The sequence below is a fragment of the Halichoeres trimaculatus genome, unplaced genomic scaffold (assembly GCF_033239565.1).
Source record: "Halichoeres trimaculatus isolate MK-OKI-2021-1 unplaced genomic scaffold, fHalTri1.1 fHalTri1_scaffold_2, whole genome shotgun sequence".
NCBI classification, from domain to species: domain Eukaryota; kingdom Metazoa; phylum Chordata; class Actinopteri; order Labriformes; family Labridae; genus Halichoeres; species Halichoeres trimaculatus.
Window position 1 is genome coordinate 19,466,957 of NW_027437180.1, and position 20,727 is coordinate 19,487,683.

Below are 20,727 nucleotides of genomic sequence, written 5' to 3' on the forward strand. Positions count from 1 at the left end.
CACACACACACACACACACACACACACACACACACACACACACACACACACACACACACACACACACACACACACACACACACACACACACACACACACACACACACATTGTTTCAAGTGTGGAGAGATGCACAGCCAGGGGGTGAGGCAGCCTGATTGATTAGCTTAGCCGGGGGCCATGGTTGCGGTAAATGGTGCCTGTGACCCTGTTTGATTCACTGCACTGCTATCTGATTTTTCCCACCAAGAGATGCTTTCATCCTCTCTCAGTGTCACATGATGGACTCTCGCTATCTATCAAATATTGTTAACATCATTTTCTCTTATCATGCATGATATAACTTCAAGAAATGTGTTTGTTCATTAAAATAAAAACAAGTTAGTAATTTTTTTTTACTCTACTCTCTTATTTTTTATGATGGATAAAGGTTGACAAACTTCAGAAAACAGCAAATTTGATAGAAAATTGAAATATCAATGTTGTATCCTTTTTATTTGTTACCTTCTAAAAGAAGCTTCGACATATAGCAGCCGGCTATATGTAGCTACATCAGCAGCCACTGTCAGTTAGCAAGTAGTTCAGTAGCCACTTACATTTAGTGCAGCTGGCAGTTGGGTGCTCCAAGACATGTTTGTAATGTGTAATGTTAGTAGATCCTGGTTAGCTATGTCCTGCCAGTCATCTACCAAGCAGAGCTAACATAACCTCACTCTTCATTTTATTGATAGACTATCAAGTTTGAACAGACCAATGCACTGCATCACTCTCCTGTTTAGCTGTCTTCTGCTCTTCTCTTCCTTTTCTGTCTGACATATAGGCTCCTGTGTCCACCGTCATTACAAAATTAGTCATAGAAATTGTTTTTTTAGCTGAGAAAAACGCTGATCTCTGTGCTTTATCTCTTCTCACTACTAAACTTCGCCAGCCAATCAATCCAGTCCTGGACGACCTGACCTGAAAGCTAAGAAGTGGCAATTTAAATTAACCTGCAACCAACAATATTGGTGCTGATAATCTCACTTTAAAGAGAGGATTACGATCAGGCATATACCTAAAAGGGAGCCTTTTAAAAGATCACTTTAAAACAACTCACAGCCCTTTTAAGTAAAAGTCAATGTACTCATCTAAATAAAAACCTTTCTTTGCCTGTGGCTCTTCATTTAAGGGCTATGGAAAATTCACTTTTGAAAAAGCTCTACTTTACATTTCTTATCCAATTACAGTTTGTTTCATTTGAAGTTGTTTTGAAGTCTTTCCTTGACCAACCATGTTTGAGTAGCCTTGGTTACATTCAGGAAAAAACAAACAAACAAAAAAAAACAATCTGTGGAAAGTAGAGAAGGTAGAAAACATTTAACAACCTGCAGGGCCACATCACCTACTCATCATTATTTTTGACCTTCGCTGATCTGAACGGCTGACTTAACACACACATCGGTCAGCCAGTTCACATAAAATGGATTATTTTATGAGTGCTGAAATTGAAGGGTTTATATTCGGCTTGCGGACATTGACTTTCTCACTAGCAACAAAGAGACTCTGATCTTGGCAGAGCAATTAATATACAAATTATTATGAAAAAAATGCATCTCAGTGCACAGAGTCTAATATACTTATGTGACCAAAAGGTTGAAGCCTTCATCAGCAGGTTATGATATAAAATTTGGACTGAAATGTGTCCCGTAACATAAGCTTGGGTATCGATAACAAGCACTGTTCACTGTGCGCTCATCCCACACCAACACAAAGTTTGCCAGTGTTTTGTGTCATGGATTGTAATAGGGAACCAATCTTAATAGAAAAAACGTTATCTTTTAGTCCAGAACAGTCAGAAACGTTTGGGTGGATATCTTGGAAAGTATTATTCTATGTTGCTCTCATCTGTTGAACTATCATTCTGTGAGGCCCTGCAGCCCTCATATGATCTTATTTAGTGTGTCCCGTTAGAAAAATTCAATTTTTCTTTTTACACAAATAATCTGTTTATAATTCTCCATGATCATCTCTAAATAGGGTCATAAGTTTCCAAGAGCATGAAATTGCACTCAGCGTTGCATTTGTCTAGCCTTAGCGAATGTGATGTTGGGAATAAACTGAGTAAACCAGTTTGATATAGTTCAGGCTTTTGTTTCATGTGGGTCTGATTATTGCATTTCCTCTGTTCACCAATCTCAGCAACACTTCTTAAGAACCACATGCTAGTGATCTAAAATGCTGCTGCTGGGCCCCTGATAAAACTGTCCTTGTATCCGTCCACATCTATCTTCTATTCTGAGTTAGATGATTGCATGTAGGGAATTGCAAAGTCAAATATTGATATATTAATATCCAAAAGTGACACCTGAAGAACAAACAAATCAGACAATGAGGTAAGAATTTACCAGTTTAGTTTCTTGTGATTCGTAAGGGAAATGTTTCCCACAACAGTAACATTACAAAGACCACATTTCTGTTTTGAGCCACAGATTCCTTTTCATTTTTCCTCACCTCACCACTTCTGAGTTTATTTAGTCACAAAAAGAGGGTTGATACAGTGAAAATAAACCAGTGCAAAATAAATTAAACCTGAGAAGGTTGAGTTTTCTTTTTCTATTCTGACCTTTATGAATTTTGCATTGATTTTACTGAAAAGCTGCAATTATCCATTTTCACTTTCCAAATCTGATTAATAAGGTCAAGCATCTTGACTTTAGTTGCTTAAATGCTAGATTAAAAAGTTAGACATCACTATCAGCTATACTTTTGATATTCTATGCTCCTACTCAAAAGGCTACATTTTTATACAAGGTTTTGTCGGATAATTTTATCTCCTGAAAACTCTCTGAAGCTCAGAACGAAAGCTCACAAATCTGAAGAGTGTAGCTACATTTTGACAAAGCAATCTGCTTGCATGACAGTCAACAGTTTAACAATACAGCTCATTTATTGGAGAAGAAGACACTCTTCTTTCACTATTTCATCGCTCTATTTTATGTCTCTGGTTAAAAATACCAGGAGGCTGACAGACAATGAGCTACAAGCACAATGAGAACGTGGCAGAGCCCGCCACCCACTCATAATCTCACTGTGTCTTCTTCCCCAGCCTGGCTCTCTCTGTCCCTCTCCCCATCACTCAACCTCTGATTCAGTCTCATCTTTAAAACATTTTAAAGACAGATGATCCATTTTTAACCAAGTGCAAAGGTTATTTTGGTTCATCAGTTGTGAATTACATTGATATTAAACAGATGTTAACCCTCCTGTTATCTTTGGGGTCAATTTGACCCCATTCAATGTTTATCCTTCAAAAAAATAACAGTTAACTTTTTTATTTTGGCTTCATATTTCCTGACTTTTCCTAATTTAATGGGAACTATTGATTTAGCATAAAATTATTATGATGATATTTTTTCATTTTGCTGTACACATATTGCACGCATCGGTGTTCCTCTGGGGTCAATTTGACCCCAAGCTGTTTTGGCTGTGTAAAACTTGTCTGTCTGTGTGTGACACATGTGTGACCTTAGATTCCCACACCTGCAGGTGCAGAGTTAGTTCTTTTGAGTTGATACACGTCATTGGGGGGGGGTGTAATGGGAGGAATGAATGTGTGTGTGTGTGTGTGACCTACTACTCACACCTGCCAAACAGAACTGATATTTCCCGCGCTGTGGAGGGTGGGATATTCCAGCAAGGACATTGGTAGTTTATGTAAAGTAAGGGAGGAGCAAACATAAAAGCTTGCATTGCAGCTCTCTGTCCAAATCATTAGGGCCCGAGCCCGCCAACCGCAGGTTGGGCGAGAGCCCTATTGAAACCCTTGTGATTATTATTCTACGCCTTTTATATTCTTTATTATTTGTTTCTGCCAAAACATCCCCAAATTGCATGCCCTTCGCTTGAAAAAACGTGAGCACGCCTAGCCCCAAAATTCACATGCCCGAAAAAATGTATGAATCTGCAACTTGCACAAAAATGAACGCGCCCCCTAGGGGATTAAAACTGCGACCCCTTGGGTGACTCTGAGCCACAGCCCTAAAATTTGGTGTGTATAATAAGCATGCCCAGCCCTACAAAAATAGTCCCTTAAGATTTTTGTGCTTTACGAACACGGACTTCGCTATTTGGGCCTAAACATTGTAATTTAGCGATTTTGGCAAACGTATTTGAACAAACTGGGTTTTTTCGCTTATCAACTCAAAACTTGGCTTGACTATACTACTCCCATTGAAGATCAATAATCATAATTGAATTTTTATATTTTTTGCGGTGTGGATATGACATGGGCTCAAACTCTGCCACTGCCAGTCCCAAGCCCGGATAACAAAAGAGGAGGGGTGAGTGAGACGTTATAGTGACCACAAATATGTTACAAAAAAGTAGATAAAATAAGTAAATAAAAATGTTTATGAGAGTAAAGGGGGGGTTACCAACATCAATCAATATGGTCCATTCTTTGAGAGTCATGAATGTGCACCCTAATCAGAAAAGATTTGGATGAAATATTTGAAAGATACACAAACTCTAAAACTATAAGTTTGACCTGATGGTGGCGCTGCAGGAAAGGTCATATCATCACCAAAACCTATAGAGTTCATACTCTTGTGGTTTTCAGTAAATTTGAGAAGATTTGGATAAAAGCTTTTCAAGATACATTATTTCTGGTTGAAAAGTTTGGCCTGGTGGTGGCGCTAGAGGACAGGTCAAGGTGTCATTATCAAGGGGTTATTTATGTATTCAACAAATAAACAAAGTTCCTTGACCAAAAAACTTGGTCAACTATTTTCTGTAAATCATTTTCTGGGGGCAAATATCCCTGGGGTCAAATTGACCCCAAGGGTAAAATGTGTGAGTAATATTTGAGGACGATAGGAGGGTTAAACATGCTGTTAGCCAACAACAAGAATGTTTGAAAACTTTTGGGTCATTCAACAATGAATTTAGCATAATCATGTATGCTAGTTGCTGCAGTAGCATACAATAAAAATTACTGCACATGCTGTAACAAAAAAAAGAATGATTCTGTACACTCACCAGCCACTTTATTAGGCACACCTGCCCAACTGCTGGTTAATGCAAACAGCCAATCACATGGCAGCAACTTAATGCATTTGTGCAGGAAGACATGGTCAAGACGATCTGCTGCAGTTCAAACCCAGCATCGGAATGAGGAAGAAAGGTGATTTAAGTGACTTTGATCGTGGCATGGTTGTTGGTGCCAGGCGGGCTGGTCTGAGTATTTCAGAAACTGCTGATCCTGGGATTTTTTACACACAACCATCTCTAGGGTTTGCAGAGAATGGTCTGACAAATCTGCAGCAACTGCATGATGCTATCATGTCAATATGGACCAAACTCTCTGGGGAATGTTTCCAGCACCTTGTTGAATCTATGCCATGAAGGATTAAGGCAGTTCTGAAGGCAAAAGAGGGTCCAACTTGGTACTAGCAAGGTGTACCTAATAAAGTGACAGGTGAGTGTATAGTAGATTATCCTTTAGTTATTGCAGGCATCTAATATTATAATGGAATATCATGTGCATGACAAATCTGCAGCAGTAAACTGATATGATCAAACTTTATGTAAGGAGAAAGAACCATGGAGCAGAAAAGAAATATAGACATAGACATAGAATGTTAAATTAGCCTTAAACTGAAGATAACAGTTAATCTTGTGGTGTATTGCTTGGAATGTATCAAATGTGATCTCTCAAACACCGTCTTAAAAAATCTGGTTTTGGGGAAAACCTTACAAATGGAGAGGTTAATCCATGACATTAAAATATCGCTACCAAACATTTCAAAAGCGCACATGGCCCAAAGATGAAGGACATAAAGCTCTGAGCACCCTGTGGTTTAGAAATGGGTTTCTTGTGTGTGTCTATTCCTAAAGCTGCTCCCTGCTTGAAACACAAAGACAGAGAAATAACACCACACAAGCACCAGTGCAAGGTGCCTCTTACTTATCAAGTCTCTTTTTGGCACAATCAGCTGAAAGCAATCAGCCCTTTCTTCTTCTACTAATCAGTTTCTGTGCTCACAGGGTCAATTCTAATGAGTCACCTTACGGTTTGCTTTGCACTGCAGTCACCTGCCAAAACACAATCAGGTAAACAGGTAAACACTCAACACTACCTGTACTCATTGCAAACACGCCTTTGGTCTCTACTCATAATCAGGCGGACAGTTGAACATGGTAATGGTTCAGTATTATTAACTCAGTCACTTGCTCTTTTTTAATTTATACTTGTGCTTCTTTTTTCCGCCTGCATTCCCAGGTTCCTGTCATTTCCCCTCCTCTTCTTTGTTTTTGCCCCGTTTGTTTATTTACATATTTCCTTGCTTTCTGCCTGAGCAGGCGTACCTCTAAAAATATCTTTTTTTCATGTGCAGGTGCTATAAATTTATGTGACAATGATTATGAATGCAGCTTGCACTGACTTGCTGTTTGCAGCAATCAGGGAGCTGAAGAATGAGAGCCACCACCGTCACTGCCCCCCACTCATGGTATTTTTAGAAAGCCAGAGACAGCGGTCATTTCATATCTTTACTCATGTGAGTGTAAACGTGAGCACATGGATCCTCTGCAGGAATTTTTGTGTGGCACAAGAGTGTGTTTTAGCATGTTTTTCAGCGTGTGAGTGAAAAGTCATCATCACCTTGTGTTTGCACAAGTAGGGCAGCAGCGCTTCATGAATAAAAACAACTCCAGATGCTGGGCAGACCCACAGAGCCTAACTGTTGCTGTGCCAGTAGTTAGTGAAGTCTTGGAATAGCCTGGAAAAACACGTCAATCGTGTTTTATATGCATGGCAACACGCATGTTTTATTCTTTTCTGAGACTTGTCTTTCTCTATTGAGAAGTGCACATGTTCTATGCCATGTTGTACAAACTGTCTCAAAGTTATGTTATGAAACTATTGCTATCTTTTAGTTACTTGGCTTGAATAATGGCAGTTTCTCTCGGCCTGATTCACAAAAGGACTGCACAGCTGATGTGTCCACTAAACCAAAAATTGTTTAATGAAAAAAATGAGCAAAAGAAATTGGTGGTGGGGCTATTTTTCAATATCGGTATGTTAAACTGAGTTAGTATGCCATTTGCTATGATAAGATATTTGTGTTTTGATTGACTAATCTTAATTACTACACATCTAAGTGCTTTGCCTCACCCCAAAAATAGTTTTACACAATGTAGCTTCAAGTTCTACATTTGTAAATCAACAGCTGGAAGCTGTGTCCTAAAAAAGGAAACAGGAAATTAATCACATTTTGTCGGAGTTAGACACTGAACCATATTTAGAATCCAGTTTCACTGCCAAGTACATTTACACATACAAGAAATTTGAAAGGGCCTCTCGTGAAAGTACAGGGTCCACGAGGGCTAATGAGGGGACCCGACAGTCATTGTGAAACAAGACAGGAGCAGTAGGTTTTATTTCACTGTCTAGTGCAGCAGGGGAATTTCAAGCTGACCACAGCCTGATGAAGGACACCGAGGTAGGTGTTGAGGTGAGACAAATTTAACCCTATAATCCAACAATGGAACTGTAGAATAAGAAACATTTTGATAAACTCAAGAGCTTGTTTTGGTATTATGGTCAACAATAATAAACTACTTTTTATCAATTATTTGCATTAAAGATTTCTAGGGTTTGGAACTTATGGTTGGAAAACATAAACTAGTTGAGGAAGTCACTTTTAACTCTGCAGTAGCAAATCAAGGTCCAAATAATTTTTGGTTAAGTTTGTGAATGGATTAAAAAAAAATCCAGATGAAATAATTAAGACGCAGATGCAGCTTGACAAACTGCTGAGTAATTTGTCAATGTTAAAATGATTACCACAAGCATAAGGCCTTTTTTGATAAGTTTATCTTACGTGTTTCAATTATAGATGCTGTCTTCACTCAGTCGTTTAAAACTGCAGAGTCTGTCTGATTGAAGATTTATGATTCATGAGTCACAAAATCAGAGACAGACTGTCTGTTCATGACTCATCCCGCAGGTCCCGGTCACATCTGCAAATTGCTTGTTTTGTCCAACCAGCTGGTGAGAAATAAGGCTCAAAACAAAGAATCCTTCCTTTTGAATAACACTGAATATTTGGCATTTGGCATGCTCAAGAAAAATGGTGATTAATATTCTGTTGATGGCTAATCAGCGCTTCACATGCTCAGTGAGACAGCAGCATCTGTCATCACCTTGAGAGACAAAATAACACCTCTCAGTGGCTGTGACTATAAAGTGGCACTACACTGTCACTTCTGACATGTATCATAGTCGTGACACTTAGACTGGTGATCCTGTGATTAGATTGTTAGAAGACTGAGTCATCTTCCTGCCACTGCTTCTTGAATTCAGGGAGGAGGTAAGAGGACAGCAGGGACTTTGTGGTCAGGACATTAGCATATCAGCTCATCAGTCATGATCCCACATGATTAGTTTCTACAAAGAAATGACTGTGGCAGAGAATGTGACCGCAGGTTACACATACATAGGGAGATGACATTTGATTCTGCTTTGCCACAGCAGATACAGCTACCTTTCTTACGTAGAAGCATGACACAGACATCTATAGACCAGAATACAACAGCTTGGTCTGTGCATATATGGTCAAATATTTATCAGTCTTTTTGTTCCTTCTGATATTATTTTATGCTTAAATCTATAACGACAACAACATCAAAAAGAAAGTGTTCAATGTTAACATATCTGCATATCTGATTGAAAACAGGCAAAGAGATGTTTGCCACTCTTGGGAATTTTTATGCATTCACTTTCTACCAGTCTGCCAGCTTTGCACCCAAAGATGGGGTCAAGTCCGGTAAAAACTTTATCTCATGTTCATGTCGTTAGTGGCAAGCATTGCGTCTCATTCCTTCTATCGTTGAGACCTGAGTGGTCCTAAGGCACGGCTGCAGGGCCTGCCTGAGCATCACTGCAGGGAGCAACACCTTTAACCAGCTAGCCTGCCATGAAATGTGCTTTGAATGATACCACCCTGATGGCTTAATGAAATGACAGCATATGTTACCTATCTTCCTCTCATACAGCAATGGCAGAAAAGGTGCATTTTAGCAATACAATGATGTTTATCTTGAGGCTTAAACTAGGTCAAACTCAGTTTTATTTGACTTCTCTGTTACAAGGTGCAATCGGACTGTATGACAATGAGTAAGGAAGTTTTACTTCTGTTTTATGTCCCTTTAAAACGTCTGCTTATTAGAAGCTTTCCTTGATTAGCCTTTAAAAAGCCTCTTTCAGCCTGTAATGTCCCTATTGATATGATTAGAACCCACAAAAAGACTAATTTGTAATTTGTCTCATTCTTTCCTCTTTTGTCTACAACACATTTTTTTTAAACTTGCAATCAAAAATAAATATTTCATCACAAAGACACAGTTTATGTTGCTTCCCTTCCTTTAAAGGTAAGGTCCGAAGGAATTTCTGTTTCTTGTTGGTAAACACAACATTCAAACTAGGCTCCTCCTCCTTGGCTCAGTGCCAGCGGCAGTGTATATCCACAACCTCCAGTCATGTTAGTGAACACATAACAACTTGCATCCCTCTTTGTCCAGTGCTGCTCTCCAAGCTCCCGAAAAGAACTGAAAGTTGAAGCTAAGTCTCACCATCGTTTTGGAGAAAGCGTTCTCCGTTTGGTGTTCAGTTTGACTTTGTTTGTGTTTTTCTTGCTCGGTGTCCTGTCCACCATTGCAGCCGCTTAGGATAGTTTCCTCCACTCGCAACAACACGCAAAGTCACTTGTGCGCCTACACGCCTACTCTCCACCCAGAAACATTCTGATGCAGCTAGAACATCAATACACAGGCAGGAAAGGGGGCTGAGACAGACACAGGCACTGACACACATGTATAGAGGCACAGAAGTGACAATTGAGCAGGACTATTCCTGAAAAAGATGACATTTAATTTTTCTCAGGAAAATCCTGCAGCCTCATCTAAAAGAAGTAGGGTCATAACAAACTAAAAATGGGTCTGTCAAGTATGACAGTGAAACACCAGAACATGTTGTTTCTCTGGGATCAGCTACTAGTTGCTAACATGCTAACATGCTAAGACTAACTCAAAAGCCCAGCTCTAATTTCAGCATCATGAGCAGTATAATGGAGGATTTTTTTTTTGTTTTACATAACTGTTAGTCTTCTTACCTCTGCAGGAGAGAACAGCCGACATCTCCTGTGTGTGTGTCCCTCATGAGCTGCACCCCCTCCTCCATCTCGTAAAGGAGCCATCACCCCTCCACCTGCACCCCCAACTGTCCCTGCTGCAATGGCACCAGACGCTCCTCCGCCCACGCCGGCTCCACTCGCAGCACCGCCTGTTGCCCCGGCAATAGCTCCAATGCCTCCCATCATGCAGCAGAGGCCTCCCTGAGCCAGCTCCATCTCGATCTCGGCGTCCATCTCGGCGTCCTCCTGCGCCTCTTTGTTGGAGTCATCGAGGTGCTTCATGAGTACGGCCACCACCACATTTATCAGAACAAACTGAGCTGTGAGCACAAAGGACACAAAGTACATCGGGGAGATGAACTGCAGACCAGCGTGGCAGCCGTAGTCGCTGCCTGGACCATCGGGGGGGCACTCTCTCAGTGTGTCCTGGTGGTGGGGCATCCAGTGATTTCAGGGATGAAGAAAAAGAGAAGTAGGAGTCAGGCAGATGAGTATGAGAGGAAAATAAAGTATTTCAATGAGAAGAAAAGAAGGAGGAAAACGGGAGAAGATGTTAATTTGAAGAAGTGTTTAGAATTAGTTAACAACAACATTTTAATCATAGATTCAAGCTGCCCTGAGGAGTCCTCTTGTAAATAAACAAACTAATAGTTACAAAATTCCCTTGGGGCCAAACTTAAATCAGCAAGCAATTAAAGAGCAGAGTGGTAGGCCGTGTGTGTGTGTGTGTGTGTGTGTGTGTGTGTGTGTGTGTGTGTGTGTGTGTGTGTGTGTGTGTGTGTGTGTGTGTGTGTGTGTGTGTGTGTCTGTGTGTGTGTGTGCCTCATACCCAGGTAAAATATTCAGCCTGATGTCTGATGTGTGTAGAGGTGTGTACTTGGGATTCGCAGTGATGTGGAGTAATTTGCATACAATTCAATTAAGGTAAACACAGTGCATGGCTATCCATAATGAATCTGCACTCTGGTGTGGTATTTTTCAAATGAGAGGTTGGAAATCTATCAAAGTCTCTCCAGCTGATGGCTACAGCGTTTAGATAGCATATAAAAGCTGGTGGGAACAGATACTCAAAGAATAAAGGTTATTTTCTGAAGTCCTATCTTTCATTCAAGAGGATCCTCAATGATCTTGACTTAAAATAGTCCAGTTTTTTTGCTGTCTTGGCTGGCCTCAGGCCCTCCTCACACGAGGACAGCCCTGTATCGTCTTGGCGTCGGCATCAAATCATGTATCGCTCTTTACACATCGTATTGTGCATAGGCTCGTGCATTTACATGACAACGCAAAACTGTCGTCGGGTTGCCCGTCTGGTTCTGCTCCGAGGCGGATTCCACATCAACAAGTGCTCATGCACGCGTAACATGCTGCGTCTCTGCATGAACACTTCTTGTTGTTGCCATAGCTGGTGTTGTTCATGCTCTCTGAGAAAATGTTGATATAATAGTCAAAGCAATATTTGTAGCTGCTGGAACAATATCAGAACTAGTCCGCCTGTCGCCATTGTTATTGTTGTTGTGTGTGACAACGTGGGTGGGGGGCGGGGAGTAGGAGGGGTGCTATGAGGTCACCGTCTTTTCCGGACTTATCTGTTTATACCAAGTACGGCATGAAGACGAATACGCAGAAATCCACCTGCAGACCCGTTTTCAAAAAAGATGCGGAGTCATGGACAAATACACGTCTCCGTGTGTCAATATCACTGGATCAATAGTTCATTTTACCGGAGTCGTAGAAATTCGTACTCGAGTAAAGCCCACCTTAGTCTGGTTCAAATTATATTGAGCAATGTTGTATCTTATTTTTGGTACATTTTTGAAAACAGAAACCTTTAATTCCTTTGTATTTTATGTTTTGAAAGGCCCCATAGGACCAAACCTCTCCCACCTCTCAGCTCATTTAAATGAACTCACTACACAAAGAGTATTAAATTAAATCTGCTTACAGTATCCTGCATATTTAATGAAGTTTACTGAAATTTTGAACTTGGTGTCCAGCCAGACAGAAACAATGTTCGTTTATTAGAGTGCTTTTCACTGTACCGTATGATATGGTCCAATCCATTCCTTTTTCTGAAAAACAAATTGCAGCCTTCTCTGTGTTTTTCCTTCAACATCTATCAGCAAAACTGTGTGCCTGTATATTACCAGCAGTACTCTTTGCATTAATTATTTCTACATTGACAAATATTGAATACATCTGTAAAAGTTTTAGCAACTTCTTAGTTAAGTCATTCATATCAATAAATATCATGTCTTGCTTCGTGATAGGAACTATTGTTTATTATACTGGTTTCCACACCCTGTTCTATTTATTTTCCAGGACATGACAAAGTGACGGTGGGTTAGCGTGCAGCATTCTGGCACCTGAAAACTTCAATAGCTTAATGGAATTAAGCAACCCTTCGTGTCGTTTCTAATGTCAATGTTGCCTGTTTTAATGTAACTCTTGAAAATGTACTCTATATTGAAGTATTTTTAAATGAATGAATAAATAAAAGGCAGACTTTTTTTGGACTTGAAAACATAGAGCACCCACTTTGATATGCAAATAACATACAATGACCAACCATGTCTGTTTGCTTGGAAACTGAATTTAGGAGACGACCAGATGACTAATGCCCTGCTTCATCTATTGCATTATTGAAACAATATGCAGTGTAAGGGGCAGGCAGTCAATTTTATTGAAAGCTTCAGGCTGGACTCATTTTTCTGTCTTCCTACTTTGCTCTTTTGGAGTGCATAATAAGCAGTGATTAAGTTCCTCTGGGTGACTGGCTGGGTTTTTAAGAGCTCAGGTACTTGGTTGTGATTAGACAGTGAGACTTGATTGAGGGGATAGATGAGGGAATGAGGAGTTGAATCAAGCATTTGGATTTTTTTAGAGCAATTTTAAACTCTTTTGAAGGTTTTTGTGAGTGCATACTTTTTTTAATCCATCTTAGTAAAAGAGACAAGCTTATACACTCTGGTTGACCAACGTTTATATTGTCTGCTCTTTGGACCTGAACTGAAGACCTTCAATTACAAGTCTGCATCTTGGTGTCTGTCGGCACTGAGATTGCTCTTCAATAAGTTTGGCCGACTCAAAAATAGGAAATTACATGCTTGTACATATCTCAAGACTTTGCTGCCCACTTTCCTATTGACCCTCATCTCAGCAAATATGTGCTGTCTCTGCTGTCGAGGATGAGGTGGCAGTCTGGAAAGTGAAAATGATCAGCTTACACTGCCCGCTCCAAATAATAAACGTCGGGAGATAAGTGTGATAAGCACTCCACAGTTAACTGGACTACCTTCATGATGCCATTCCAGTTGTCACCGGTGGAAACCTGGAAGAGTGTGAGGAAGGCCATTCCGAAGTTTTCAAAGGTGGCATGTCGGCTCATTCCTTCACAGGGGTAGTCAGCATTACACACTGAGACAGGACAGGATAAGAGAAGATAGGGGAGGGAAGGAAAAAGGGAGAGTGAAAATTTGTGGACCTAAAACTTAAATGCAGGTTTATGTTGAATAACTATATTCATTTGACAAGAACATCAAAGACTATCTTAAATTCAATGTATAAGATGCACTTGATGCAGATGTAGGAGATGAGGTGTGTCCTGTACACCAGTGTGACCAGTGAAGTGTTATAAAATGCAGAGAGAAGCATTTTTATGCCATGGTATTTTACCAAAAGACTGTGCTCAAAGAATTAAGAGACTGATTTTATACAATCTGTTAGTTTCAATAGAACAAGGTTAAAGCCTTTACTACAAATCGGGCAAAAAAAAAAAAAAAAAAAAAAGTTGATATACATATATATATATATATATATATATATATATATATATATATATATATATATATATATATATATATATATATATATATATATATATGTGAGATTTTTTGTTTCACATTATCAAAATCTGGATTCTTTGTCAAAAAAATAAAAAGAATAAAAAATATACATAATTTTTTTTTTAAATTTAAATCCTTTAATTGAGTTTTTGTTTATACACTAAATTGGAATAAAGTTACCATTTTTCTCCAGCAGAGGGTGAAATGTTTCTCTCTGTCTCACATGAGGCGCATTTTACAGGAAAATATGGCTCCTGATATAGCCTGTAGACATTGTCATCATAATTACACTTTTCCCATGGTCTGGTGTTAAAAAAGCAAACTGAAAAATGCAAAAAATCAGAAGTATCAAAGAATCACAATTTAAATCGAATCGGCAGCCCAGAAATCGTTATGAAATCAAAACACGAGAATAGCACATAGTCCCGGCCTAAAATCTGTACAAGAAGGGATAACTGATCAAGGCTTTCTGAGACTGGCCAGAGAAAGCTGTAGCTGTACCTTTTTGATAAATTATTAACCCAGAGAACTTTCCTTTCTCCAGAAATTCAGAAACACTCACCACAAACAGAAAACTGATGAGCCACATGATACTGTGAAAAAATGATCAAGCTCTCAAGGTTGTTTGTGCTTTGAAAAGATTATTCAGCGCCTTGTGTGATGGGTGCCGACATTCAAATGTTTTTATCACTTGAAGAGCATCAAGTTGACTCACCCAGCTCTCCAAACAGCTCCACTCCCAGAGCAGCGTAGATGAAAAACAGCAGCATGAAGAGCAGACCAAGGTTTCCCACCTGTCACACAAAATTATTACATTAAATAAAGGCAGAAGAAAAGGATGCGGTTGTTTGTAAGATTTCAAACTAAGTGTGCAGTACGTGGTCAGATTTAAGGAAAGTCATTACTCAGGAAAAGCATTTGTATTGAGTGGTTTCATAATCTGGGTTTATAATCAACTGATCATTATACACTATTCTCTCCATATCACTGAGAGGGGCTCCACTGATCTGAACAAACCGGATACATCAGTGATCACAGCGGCTGCGTAGTTGGACACAATCTTACACCATAATCAAACCAATGCTGCATTTCAAACTTGAGTTTCATGAGGCAGTATTCAAATGTGTTAAAGTTGATACAAAAATTAAGTGAGAAGAGTTATTTTTGAGAACAGCAGAGTGTCTGAACAAAAATCTTGGGCTAATGCTCCATCTAATATGGCTAGTGTTAAGTTAGTAAACACTCTGTACACTCTCAAAAGAGCTAATAACTTCAGTTTTCTATCTGTCGGCTGAAATACACCCGATGTGTGCCCAATCCATCTTTGCTCCGTCATGGCACCAGATCAAATAAGTGAATTCACACTGGCTCTACTCTGTTATTGTGTGGCTGTGAGGCTGGTCTGGCAGATCGCAGGTGATACACAGCCATCTTATTTTTGCCATAAAACATGGTAGCCTCCGCCACGTCACTGTGAAATGAAGCCACATTTGTTATGACGCCAGCTGTGAGATTTTATTAAACAGCCACAGGGTGCCCTTCAGTCATGTGACCGGAGCTGTGCCCCTGCTTCGACAATCAGATGATCCGAACGTCTACCTGCAGGGTTAGAAAAAATTCACTTACTGTACAGTGTGTGAGGATAGTGAAGTTGGTGTTTTAGACCCAAGCCGTTTTTTGAACTAGGCTGTAAATATGCTTTTATTGCTGTAAAAGTCCGTTTTTATGGCTGGGTGTGTATGTGACTTCCAGTCTTTCTGCAGCCAGCCACAAGCTGATTCCCAATGAACAGCAACTTTTAGCACTTCTGCATAGGCTTCAGTTTTACTAATCAGATTTTGCATTTTAGCTGTGACACATAAAAAGAGAAGATTGAGGGGGACAGAAAGTCCTGCAGGGAAACTACTGAAAAACACCCTGTGACTTTCAAAATAAAAAAAGACCGCAAACGTATCTGGTGAATTTGAGGCATAAGCCACAGTCTAGTACTGTGTGGTGAGTTGGGACACTTTGTGAATCTGTATTAGGTATGACACAAATGTATAGAGCCAAGGTTGATTTTGGTTTATACTTCAGCAAGTCTAAAATGCAGCATGCACTGTATGTACCTTTGAACAAGCTTATGTATACTTAAGTAAGACTATGTATCACTGCAATGCAGACCACTAGCCTTGTGATCAGTGTCTGGTCATGTTGTAGTTCTCTGCATTATCAACATTTCCTATTGGTACTGATTCAGCAGGTAAATACTCCATCTCCTCTGAGGTCTCCTCTTTTTATTCTTTACAATAATGGAGTATGATCGGCTGCTGCTCAACATTTGTTAGCTTGAATTCAGATGCCATCATTTCCCATGCACTGCCATGCACATGTGCGATGCCTCCAATAGCAGAGGCCAATACGGCACAGTGTCGATGTAAAAGTATAAGCCAGGCTGTAGGCTAAGAGCAGATTTACTTAGTGCATTTTATCTTTAAATTGAGATTAAAACAGTCTGTTCCTTCAAACAGCAGATAAAGCTGCTGGAAACTACAAAGAGTATGGACTTCAAAATCTTGGGGATTGAACTAGATGAAACACTGCTAAGGAAACACACCAAGCTACCAGTGACTGAGAAAGGCCAGCCATCAAAACTGACACCCTGTGGTTTCTGAGTTTTCTGGTTCAGAACCATACTTTTCTACAAAAGAGACGTGCAGGGGAATAGATATCATTTGGAAGAGGGTGAAAGCTATTATTTTTTCACCAACACAACAAGAAAGAAGCAGAGACAAGATCTGACGCATCCCATCATCTTTGACATCATGTGAATAGATTTTGCCAATTTATGAATATAACTGTTGGAACAACAGAAAACATCGTCTGCAGATTTGAATCACCTGCCTTTCTTTTTCTCTTACTTTGCTCTCGTTTCATCCCCTAATCAGCATCTACTGACATTTACTGAGGCAAAGATGTTTTTATTGATTATGTAAAACAAGAATCAGTGAAGCTGCAAAATAATTAATGTTGGATCATCTTTAGAGAAGAAGAATCTCACCGTCTGGACACTCTTGTTTACATTTCTGAAACGATGCATGAGGTTTTTAATAGTCTTTTATTTTCCCTTGGAGCTGAAAGGTCTTACAACTAAACATGCACACCCAGAATGCTTCAACATTTGATCTGACCAGAAAAGGCCGTAAACAAAACTCAGTCATTCTTAGAGACCCCCTTATGTGGCTCAAATCAGGGATAATCGCTCTATCTTAAGGGGAAAGTTTTACAAGCTGGCTTCTTAAAAGGCATGAATCCATCGGTGCAGTGCGCTCACAGATAGAGATGCAATGTAAATTGGTAAAGGACCCCCTGGGGTGCAACTGCATGTGCTGTGCAGAATAGCTAACTCACCTCACACATTGAATATGTGACTGCAAGATAGATTATAAAGGCAAATAAAGTGAAAGAGAGAGTGGATTAAGGGAAGAAAATGTGTATGGTGCTACAGGAAGAATGAGAGACAGAGACAAGAGAGGCAATAATGAAGCAGACAGGGATGGGAAAGCCTGAGGAGAGCTTTCTTTCTCTTTTTCTTTGTTGATGTTTCTTGGTGGATATTAAGAGCTTGGCTTGAAGCAGTTTGCAGCTTGTAACTTAAGCCCATCTGATGTCTTTAGATCCCGCAAGCAGAGACCCAAAGCACACCACAGGGAAGGTATAAGAAACAGATTGTTGGATACTATGGAAACATTACAGCAGGCAACCAGGCAGTAGAAGTGTGTGAGAATGCACACTTTGACATTTATACCTTCGGTTTCCATAGAGAACCTGCACTGAGCTGAAAACTTTACCACTGAATATGTTCCTGCACACACTAATGAAAACATGACTCACTCTTTATTCTGAGTAACAGGGGGGGTCCTGTTTTTTGTTAGAGCTGAGTATGTAATTCGGCACATAATACGACACAAGTCAGGCTGACACATTAGAGGGTGTTACACCCACCTCAGACTCCAGAGAAAGAACAGACTCATTGATAGAGAGAATAAAATGTTCCTCCGAGGAAAAGGCAACTGTGACTTTTTTCCATGTATAGAACAACAGGGACACAGACGCCTTCAACATTTTACTTATTTCTGCACAATTTGTGAATCAGATCTTCAGGTTGTCAAATCCAACAAAAAAGACTTTATTGTTCTCAGCTCAGTGGGGTGATTGTGTAAACCTTAGTAACAAATCTAGCATCCGGATGAAAGACGCTACAGCTGTCACAATAGTTAGTTGTTTTCATTTGGTTTATCACTGGAAAAATAACTGTATGTGAACATGATACACAGTCCCTGCTGCACATTTTATTCAAATTTTATTTTCACTGGTTCAAGGGGAAAACTGAACCATATGTATTTGGTTGTATTTTGTGACTTACAGAATTAAAATTTCAATACATTTTTTAATACTGTTCCAAACTCTGATCCACATAGATAGATAGATAGATAGATAGATAGATAGATAGACAGATAGATAGATAGATAGATAGATAGATAGATAGATAGATAGATAGACAGACAGACAGACAGACAGACAGACAGACAGACAGACAGACAGACAGACAGACAGACAGACAGACAGACAGACAGACAGGCAGGCAGGTAGATAGACAGGCAGGTTGGCAGACAGACAGGCAGGCAGGCAGGCAGGCAGACAGAAAGACAGAAAGACAGACAGATATCGAATACTCACCTATAATTCATAAATATTAATTTTTCCCCTCACTGTTTTTCACGAGTTGTAGTCTGAAGTATGCTCAGAAGTCCAATAACCAATTCTTTTTCTAATTTACCTGTAATACCATGTGTGTGTGTTCACCTACATTTACCACACAGCCCTCAGTGACCTCTCTGATGTGTATTTCTGTTACAGTCCAAGCACCACAAAAACAAGCTGAACAAAACCGATAAAATCTGTCCAAACGGGAGAGCAGGGACTGCACAGAAAACAAGTTAAAGTGGATGAAAAGAGAGACTATTGATTGGAGGCAGCACTGAAGCGGGGGACATTTCTGTGACTGTAATTTTAACTCTGTGTGAGCCTGTGTTTATTGTGCCAAAGTGTACAGCTGTGTTTCTGTGTGTTGATGCTTCAGACCGGGGTGAAAAAGTCCTCCCAGAGGGCTCCAGTCAGAGCATTGATAAGGTAGTAGAACTGAAAAATCAACTTTCTGGCTGAGCACTAACTGACTCCTTTACAAATGTCTTTCATAAAGAGCAATTTTGAAAAGAGAAGCCAGTTGACTGTCATAAGTGTGTTTTTTTCTTTGCTTTCTATGTTTATAAAGCAGTAAAAAATACAGCTTTTATAAGGTAAGGGAATCACAAGCAGATGGGGTACTTCTGCAGCTTCTTTTCAAATGCAGTAAACTATGCATCACACACCAGAGAGACACAGGAGATGAGTGATGTGCCTTGGTTATTAGAAGCAATGTGATGGCTTTTTACACATGTTGGTTCCATCACCTTAGTACTGTAATTTTGATCATTGAATACAGTTTGTCTCAACAGGATAGTTTTTAAACATTCTCCATTAACTCTGTGTGAGGTCGCCAGATTGGCCAAGTGGTGTTCACAGGCTAAAGCCTGCAGTTACTGGTGTAATCTCCCCTGCCACTCTTACTGCAGGTCATCCACTACTAGCCAGTCAGCAGAGAGAGCTCTTCATCTTTTGGCTTCACGGTCAGTGAGCACTTACAGTGCCCATTTTAATATGCATGGTCAAAACTCATATACGAGACAACTTCATTCCTGTCTTAAAGGCCTCAGGATAAAGTTGTTCTCACCTTACAAGTGTTGCCAGAGTTTTGGCCCTTACAAACTCCTCTTCCTTCACTGTGCACTTATGTAAAAGGCAAAGTTGTGCCAGATTCCCCTACTCGGAATATGAAGTCTATGTTTATTTATAATCATGATTGTTGTCAGAGTTTTAGCAACATTTGTGTGCACTTAGAGAGATTACAATTCTTGTAGACTTGCCCAAAAAGATATAGAGCATTCAAGGCACTTAAGATTAGACAGACAGTTTGTCGACCCTTGTATGTCAAAGATACATTATCAAATATCCATTACTAGGTGGACTATGCGTAATCCATCTTTATTATGAAATAGGATTTCTGCTTCAGGCTTTGAATAAAATTTAATAAACTATCAAAACTAAAAATATAATGACCCAATGTCTAGCTCACTTTAACAAGGAGTCATCAATCTTTAAATCTGCTGATTTTCTAACATTTCTCACAAACTTAAATAGCACTACATATTTAATTTCCAAACAAGAAGGCTATTAAGTCTTCCCCTATAAAGAAAGTGATTTGCAAACCCTGAGTTTTTATTCTGTTAAATCTATAATTTCCTGGCCTTAATACTGCACTTTTAACTCTGCAGTGTCCCAGAAACTCCAGGACAAGCCCAAACTTTAAGATTTATGATTCTTGAGCAAAGGCCAAAGAACAAAAAGTCCCTTTGCATGCCAAGGGAGCAGAACTTTTATCTGCTCTTTTCTCCAAAACAGCAGTGGGAATAAGGAATGTATATTCTGAATTAAAACCACAAAGGTCTGTTTCCTGGATAAATGGGAGAATCAGTGGAGAGGTAATAAAGGGTCAGAAATGTAGCCAAGCCTGGCTATCTGAGTCATAATTCTCAAGAAGCCTTCTACCAACGCTGATCGTTTATCATTATATAAA

At 39.7% G+C, this 20,727-nt stretch overlaps 1 protein-coding gene across 1 annotated transcript in view; it reads right to left on the minus strand.

Annotated features, from left to right (window-relative positions):
• cacna1ib (calcium voltage-gated channel subunit alpha1 Ib) overlaps positions 1-20,727 on the minus strand; it is a 156,584-nt gene that overhangs the window by 20,210 nt on the left and 115,647 nt on the right. Inside the window, exons 29-31 of the mRNA XM_074686023.1 lie at positions 14,728-14,806; positions 13,463-13,584; positions 10,150-10,596 (exon numbers count right to left, since the gene is read on the minus strand). Of these exons, the coding sequence (XP_074542124.1) occupies positions 10,150-10,596; positions 13,463-13,584; positions 14,728-14,806 (648 nt within the window). The remainder of the gene's footprint in view (positions 1-10,149; positions 10,597-13,462; positions 13,585-14,727; positions 14,807-20,727) is intronic.